Here is an 8,477-nt window from a genome sequence, read left to right on the forward strand (position 1 = left end):
TGGCTGTCTGTTGAGTCTCTGGGCGTTGGAATGTCACTTCTCATGGATTTTCTTAATATTTTATTAATCGCCATTATATAAAAACAATCTAAATTAGTATAAATTTTATTGACTTTTATAATATAATTTTCAAAACAAATAAATACGTATAAACGGATCTCTTTTATCTTAATATCAATGGGGAAATGCAAGGAAAAGTTAAATACAAATAATATAAAAACAAGAAATTACAATGATATTTAAAATGAAATAAAATATACAAAATATATGGTATTAATCTCGTAGTGTATCGATAATTTTTCGACCTAAGGCACAAATACATAAACTTTATACTTCAAACTAAAAGGGAACGGGATATGAGGTGGCAGTCAGAACAGCAAAAGCGGGCAAACTCCCCTTGCAGACCAAATCCTTATTTGCTTTCATCAATAACACGGCGTATTGTATTAAATGATTGTTCCAAACTCGATATAAACTCTTGGCCATTGCAACCGTTTTCATAGGATGTTACCACAACACCACACATTTCATTTTGTATGGAATAGCTAAACATAAAGTAGAGAAAACCAAAAAAAAAAAGGACAAGAGAATTAGAAACCATTTAGCTATAACAACAATAACAACTTACCCTATTCCCAGACCATCACGTACTACTGGACCAAATGAACCGGATAACAAACCATCCGACGATAGAGTAGATGTACTTATAATATTGTAATTAATACGTTTATAGGCATCCAATTCATAGAATTTAGGTATGGGTTTATTGTTAATAACAGCCGTATGCTTTAGGGCAAACAAATGCCGATCAAACCCTTGGCCCATGGCAGCATCTTTGGTCAACTGACTGTGATAGGTGGAACATTTATCAATTAGGGATCTTAGCTTTTTAGCATCGAAATTCTGTTGGGACGCTAAGACGTTATCACAAAATTCTTTGGTGGCCATGGTACAGGGTCTCATCGTCTCAGTACGACCATGTCTAAAGGCAGCTGTACTACAAGATTCATAGGTTCCCACATATTTGCCAAATGCCTGTTTATAGGCCAATTGGAAAGATAATTGCATAATGGAGTCAGGACTCAAACGATCGGTTTTACAAGCCTGTTTGCTTAGTTTGGGATAGATTAGCATTTGCATGTTCAGAGAATTCACATTCTTTTGATTTTGATCATAGGCTTTGCGCACTTCTTCTTTAAGTTTATCATCAATTTCGAAATTAAGATAACGCACTTTGGAGCTATCTACAGAAATCTGGGAAACCGATTTAAGATCGGCAGTACTTAAATAAGGTTTATTCATTGTCTCCTTATACACCTCATTGAAATAACGTAAAACAGCCACACCATCACCCCATGAATGTTCGAAATTGATGGCAGCTGTACCATCGGCAGTTAGGAGCATTGAAAGGGATTTGTCGAACCACCTGGAAAGTGTAAATAATTTTAAACGAGCCCATTTTTTTCATTAAACACTTACCTATTGGTAGCCTTGCCAGCCAACATATTCTTAAAAGCCGGTATTGGATTTGCCTCGCTGAAAGTAGGATCCTCTTCGGTATCCAAGCAAATACAAAACAGAGCCTTATCAATTTGCTCTGACAACAGTTCATCGTTCACAGCACTCTTTGTCATGTACTCCCTCACACGAGCCCATTCGTTGCGTTGACTGGCCGTCAAAACACCAATGGGAACTTCAGCCGCCGGCTTAGAATTATCCAAATTTACCACTGCATTTAGGCGTGCCAAAATCTCTTGAGGTTTTTCAATCAAACCATTCTCATTCAATACATCAACAGCATAAATGTTACCACGACGCATAATCATTATGTGTTTGGAATTTGGTGATTGTACCAAATGATCTTTTTCCATGCCCGGAATGCGTGATGTACCAAAGAGACGTTCATATTGTACCATATCTAAGGGAAATGCTTTAAAGGCATACGAAGCATAGGTAGCAACTATTTTTGGTGTCAAACGCATCCAACGACGATAACTTTCGGTATCACTTTTCTTGGGATTCATATGAAATACTTCGGGTTCAAGTAGTTCCGCCTGCAGCGAACGCCAAAAACGCAAGGATGTAATGATAATGTTGGCAGCTTTGACCAATTGATGCTGATATTCGGGACGAGTATCATTTTTCATCGCCAGCAGAGGATTGTAGTTGAGTGGTAGGGGTGCGCGGTCCTTTAGATACATATCAAACCTGCAAATGGGAAGGTAAAAATATTTGTGGATTATGTACGAACAAGTAAGCAAAGGCTACAGTCGAGCGGGGCCGACCGTTGAATACCCTTCAACACTATAATAAACCATACAGTTTATATAGGCGAAATACTCGACAGAATTCCACAAGATATTGTGACAAATAATAAAAGAAAACCATAAGGTTTCGTTGCTCATTTCCAATTTATTGGTAGATGTTGAACCTAAACGGTCTTCCTAGATCTGGAACCAATATTTCCCAAAGACCTATAATCCCTCAGAAGTGAGAAAAGATTAACATTTATTATTGGTTTTTGACTGACTATATGAGATACAGCCATTTGACTGTATTCTTCAACGAAATCAGCGTTAAGGAAATAGTCAGAAGTGCGTCTTTCCTGCATTTGTGAATTCTCCAAAAAGTCGCTGGAATGGACATTTTCGTATTTAGTCCACAAAAGTTGGCAAACTATTTCACACATTGAATATTTTTGAATGGCCATCCGAAACTGCTTGGCTTTTGCAATGTGCGTTAACCCCCATTCAAATGTGCGTGAGGATCGGGCGATAATTACGACTTGCCGACAATTTTGCAGTTTTTTGGTCCATTTCAACCCCTAAATATATGGCGATCATCTTCAAAGAGAGTAGGCTTCTATTCTGACACTCATCTTATCCCCAAGCAAAATTTCTTAAGGATCGGGCCATAAATGAGATCTGTATATGATATCCTGATATCCTAACTACTTAGTTTTGTTAACTGTAGAAATATTACCAAATGTTTAATTCAAAATGAAAATATGCCAAAAATATTGATTGAAAATATGAGAAAATGTTACAAAATCAATATTTTCATTATTAGAGAGATATTTTTATGCGATTTTTTTAGACATTTTTTCTTTCCTGCCAAGAGGCCATTCTGAATTAATGAGAACTGTCGAAATCAGTTCAGCCGTTCTCGACATTTAAGAGATCTTTCAAGCATATCTCATATATATATCGCACATATTTTGCTATATATCCGATTTGTTGGATAATAACATCAATGTAAAGGTCAGAAGTAACCTTGTGATGGCTTTGTGATTTCGCCGGGATTTAAAATATTCACGGTTTAATGAAAAATTTTGATTTTTTTTCAACACAAAAGATATGGTCTATTTTACCCGCTAAATATTATCCGATGACCACCCAAATTAGTAGGCTTCTTCCCCGCCCTAAACTCTATCTACATGCAAAATTCCACGTCGATTGGTCTATAATTGCGACCTGTATAGCTACTGCAAAATCCGACATTTTTTTAGTATTTGGTCCATTTCAACCTAAAACTAAACATTTGGCGATCATCTCCAAAAGCAATAGGGTTCTATTCTGGTCCAAGCCCCACCTACATTCTAAATTTCGTGAAGATCGGGCCATAATTGCGACCTGTAGAGTGATTACAAATTAACATGGACAGACGGACGGACGGACATACATAGCTAGATCGACTCAGCTCGGCGAGCTACGAAGATCCATATATACTTTCCTATGTGGGAAACCAATATTTCGAGGTGTTACATAATTTTTGGCCCAATCAAACTTATAATACCCCCAACACATAGTGTTGTAGGGTATAAAAACTGGAGCAACTGAATTTGAAACAATACCGTGTTACTTTGTTTAAATCGCTCTGGCATCAAGATTCTTAGATCAGGCCTACAACTTGATAGAAGGGATATGGTTTTTATACCCTCCACCATACATAGTATGAAGGGTATATAAAGTTTGTTATTCCCTTTGTAACTCGTCGAAATAACAATTCTAGACCGAAGAAAGTGTAATTATTCTTGATCAGCGTAAAATTCTAAGACCATTTAGCCCTGTCCGGGGTCTAATGTAATTATTCTACAGTCAAAACGAATTAAGATAGGAGGCTAAAATTTTGCACAGATCTGTCTTTTGTCTGCAGGCAGGTCAAGTTCGCTATATCGATCCACCATATTTTATAGCCCCCATATTAGGGTACCCCCCGATATTCGATATCTTGATGATTTTAGCCATATTTTTCAATGAAATTGATTGGCCTTCCAATTTTCGGTATTTCTATGATTTTAGCCACATTTTTCAATGAAATTGTCTGAAAGTAGTTCTTTGTTAAACTTTACCAACTGAAAGAGAATTGTCTATATAGGTCCACAATATCGTATATCACCCACATAACGGCACCTGCTGATATTCGATATTTTTTATGATTTTACCCACATTTTTCAATTGAATTGTCTAAAAATCCACACAAGGAGTTCCTTGTGAGTACTTTAACCCCTGGAAGTGAATTATCTTTATGGGTCCCCGTAAACGTCACATTTTTAAAGGAATTGTCTGAAAATTCACACTTGTAAGTACTTTATCCCCTAGAAGAGAATTTTCTATATAGGTCTAGATATCGCATATCCCCCATATAACGGCAGCCCTGATATTCGGTATTTTTATGATTTCAGGCAAATTTTTAAATGGATTTTTTTAATTTTTAAAGTTTTTCCACATGGTGGGAGTTATTTTATTTTTTATTGACGGACAGATGGCCCTAGATATCTAGCAATCGGTTTCCAAATACCAGCTTCTTCGCTGAGAGCTTTTTTGGAGCGACTGACATAATAGCTTATAGATGGTTCGACAGGCTAATCGGTTGGTAGATTAATCGACTGGTCAGCCATTTAATTCCCCACTATTTTACTACGTCCTCGTAAGAAGCTTAAAAAATTCACATATTTCACGAAGGACTCTCTCGCAGTCATGGATGGTTCTCGATTTAATGGAATTTAACTTGATAGCTTTGAGGGCTATCTGACTATTGACATATATAGTCACTGGTACTGTTATGTCGAGACCCCCAGCTTTTTTCTGGCTGGTTTAGAATCGTACAGAGATATTTGGCAACCAAATAAATGTTCAGTGTCAAAATATTCCCACTTTGCAATTTCTAGTAAATAGTATTAATACATCCGTTGCAAGGTTTACTACCAGATTAATGTGATGGGCTCAACTAGACAACTGCTGGGTATGCAAGATGCACTGGTACAGTATCACACCACTACGTCATCGGCGAAGGCGAATACCTTCATAGTTGATCGAAGACTCCTTATTATTTTATTTATCACAAGAAGCCAACGCAGAGGTAAAATAATATTTCTCTGTGGATTAACTCCGTTAACAGTTTTCCTGATGGAACTCTCTCTCTCTCAAGCTCGAATCGATAATACAGCTTTTAAGCATCCTTTCAATCCGATTTGAGGTAATACCATAGCATAGATAGCGTTATGGATCGACTTGAGCCTCACAGTGTTGAAAGCTTGGAATTTTTAAAATGTTTCTCATTGTGTCCGACAAATTTGTGTAGGGAAGTCTTATAATCGAATTTTGGCATAAGCGGGCGATGTGCTTATTGTTGATGGGTTTGATCTGAAAGAATTTTCGGGTTCAGTAAACTTTCTAAGGTCTTTATCAGAAAGGAATTAGACCACATAGGTCATGTTCTGCCACGGAAAGTAGAACCAATTATAAACTTTAAATCCCGTTACAAAATGTTCCTAAATTTGCCAAAACACCGAATAACCCGAGGTACAGCCAAGTGCGCAGAAACTTATCCTCTCATCCAAATCCACTCAAAAGATAGCGCGATACATCCGACAGGCAGACGGACTTCGCCTAATTTATTTTGTAGACTACGCTGATAAATATGTTATATAATCACGTTTATTTCGCGGAGTTTCAAAGAAAATGGCAAAGGCAATTGTATAGTAGAGTATAAAAATTTCAAAACAAAACAATCTTCAGAATGCACACAAAAATATGGAACAGTCTGACTACAATTTGGCTCATATGTTTTTCTGTAATATGTCCATTCGTACTTTTTAAAAATGCCAGACAAAAATTCAGGGTTTTCCATTCAAATTCTGAACTGTTTGAAATGTTCTTTATAAATAGATATAGTAGAAGTATATTTCTATAATCAGGGTTAAAAGCAATCAGCCCTTTACCACCACTAGCTATTGATTTAAATGGATATTTAAGATAAAACTTTTAATATATATTACATTTAAAATTTTGTTAAATAGAGGTACCTTTATGTGTGGATATTAGTTAATATTAATATAATTAACTGCCCATCAATACATAATATCAATTCTCTAACAATGGAGTTTGATGCGACTTAGATGCTGATTTCTATAAATGATAAACGATTAAATCTTTCTCTAGATGTTCTACCCATATACCCATATAACGTATAAAGAATTGTCCAGTACGTGTCTATTAGTAATTGTATTGTGTCCAGGAATACAGAAAAAATGTCATAAAAACGAAAAAATGAGATTACAGAATCAGTGACAATTTATGTGTATAATCAGTCAACTTTTAAAGCCAAGGGTTTGTAATGGTCGCAATTTATAAGGTAATAAAACAACTCTGTGTTGAGTAAGGAGTCAATGCCTCATAGAGTAAAGGCAAACCTGGTGTATCGGCGATACTGTCTTCAGGCCTTGAGGTTATTGACTGAGGTAGAGAATGGGTTGATTTAACGCATTTTATTCTTGCAAAACAAGGACAGATATTACACAGGACAAAAGAAAGGTCAAAAGTCGGGCGGGACCGACTTTAGGATACCAATCATATTTAGTAGAGCTACTCGTTACAAATAAACGTTTATATGGGAAATTAATGTAAAGCTATAGCTATATCTTAACCGAATTTCACCAACTTTGAAGTATTTGCTTCTAGGCTGAATTCGACCGTATGCGGTTGGGCTGAGTTTATTAACCATATGGTGCACAATTAACGTCAAAAAACATACATGTGGGAGCTATAGCTATATCAGAACCGATTTTCAGCAAATTTGAAGTTCTTGTTTCTGGGCTGATTTCGATCAAATGTGCCGAAATCCATTCCATTTGGACGAATATTACACATATGACGCACAATAAAATTGAAATTGGAGGAAAATAGATATGGGAACTATATCTAAAACTGAAACGATTCTCGCCCAAAATTATAGACATGAACTTGGCAGTGGCACATTTTGGTCGTATCAAAGATATATACTCTCTCTAGCCATATGGCCGAGGGTATAAAAATTGACAGAAGTAAATTTGACTGAATTCGGTCGGATGTGCCATAATTCAGGACTTTTGGACAAATACTGTTTAAAAAATGTCATCTCAATCGGATAATAGATGCTACCAGTACTTTGTTTACAAAAATATTTCGGCAGATAAAGACATAATACACTCTACCACAGTGTGGCGTAGGGTATAAACATTTAGATAACTGTAGGTATTTTAAAAAAATTGATTATTTCAATAAGGTACCTTTTTCAAACTTACCATGGTTCGGATATATAACTTGTATGCTTATTTGCCTCATCCTTCATTTTCAACATAGCATTCAACTCGACAGCTTCATTCGATTTGAATTCACCAACAACTTGTTGCGTTTCGGCAAACTCTTCGCCGGTTGTTATGGGTTGAACAGCAGCCAAAAAGCGTTCACAAGTTTTCTCCACCAATGGGATGGGAAGACGTGGCAGTGATTTTTGAAAATACATTGTGGGCAATTTGGAACGCTGCAAATATTGATAGGAATCCGAATCCGATGATGATGCCATAGAACGTAAAATCAATGGTTTCGATTGACATTTTGCCCAGGATCGAGACAACAATTGCCGGTTAGCAGCATAAAAACCCAATTGACCGCGCACCATTTTCACTTATAATTTCGTTTAATTGACCTATTTATAAATAGATGTTGTGTTAAGCTAAAAATTTGCAAATATTTTAATGTTTCGTCACTGACCGACTACCTCTCAAGAAACAAAACACAAAGTCCAACTTCTCTGTTGTTTGTGTTTGCGTGTGTCAAGCACAACAACAAAACACACAATTAGCTAGCAAAGACAGAAATGAAAACAAACGAACAGCTGTTCATCGTTGATGTAGGGTTGTCGTGTATCGATGGCCGCTTTAATATATTACAATTGTGTGAGCACATAAACAACGTTTGGCGTAAAAACTGTTGTGTGCATGGTACAATGATATCAAGGTAGAGCCATGGTACAATGAATTCAAGGTAGGGCTATGATACCATATGGTTTTAATTTTTTTATTTTCTTGGCTTAATATGTCATCTTTATTTGTTTATGTATGTGTTTTCTTTTCACCCAACATACCAAAAATACAATACAGCTTGAGAACAATATTATAAAAATATAATTTTTCAACAATGCTTGAGAAACACTTA

The 8,477-nt window shown here is 36.2% G+C and overlaps 1 protein-coding gene across 3 annotated transcripts; it reads right to left on the reverse strand.

Annotated features, from left to right (window-relative positions):
- Nucleotides 1–266: 266 nt before the first annotated feature.
- LOC101900258 (carnitine O-palmitoyltransferase 2, mitochondrial) lies at nucleotides 267–8,142 on the reverse strand. Of its 3 annotated transcripts, none has more exons than XM_005181387.4 (5): nucleotides 8,034–8,142; nucleotides 7,565–7,968; nucleotides 1,480–2,208; nucleotides 629–1,426; nucleotides 267–545 (listed from the first exon to the last, which is right to left on the reverse strand). In XM_005181387.4, exons 2-5 carry the CDS (start codon nucleotides 7,939–7,941, stop codon nucleotides 413–415), a joined length of 2,037 nt encoding a protein of 678 aa, XP_005181444.1. In that variant the 5' UTR covers nucleotides 7,942–7,968; nucleotides 8,034–8,142; the 3' UTR covers nucleotides 267–412. The 3 variants fall into 3 exon arrangements, with proteins under 3 accessions (XP_005181444.1, XP_058985924.1, XP_005181443.1); XM_059129941.1 differs by having other exon boundaries at nucleotides 8,041–8,100; XM_005181386.4 differs by having other exon boundaries at nucleotides 7,565–8,111.
- Nucleotides 8,143–8,477: the final 335 nt, after the last annotated feature.

This window comes from Musca domestica, unplaced genomic scaffold, assembly GCF_030504385.1.
Source record: "Musca domestica strain aabys unplaced genomic scaffold, Musca_domestica.polishedcontigs.V.1.1 7, whole genome shotgun sequence".
NCBI lineage: Eukaryota > Metazoa > Arthropoda > Insecta > Diptera > Muscidae > Musca > Musca domestica.

What these genes read in the sequence shown, in the direction of transcription:
- LOC101900258 (XM_005181387.4), bottom strand. Translation starts at nt 7,941, where the DNA reads ATGGTGCGCGGTCAATTGGGTTTTTATGCTGCTAACCGGCAATTGTTG. An exon ending in AGTTATATATCCGAACCATG is followed by an intron (nt 2,209 to 7,564) that starts GTAAGTTTGAAA and finishes TCCCATTTGCAG; the next exon opens with GTTTGATATGTATCTAAAGG. An exon ending in GCTGGCAAGGCTACCAATAG is followed by an intron (nt 1,427 to 1,479) that starts GTAAGTGTTTAA and finishes TACACTTTCCAG; the next exon opens with GTGGTTCGACAAATCCCTTT.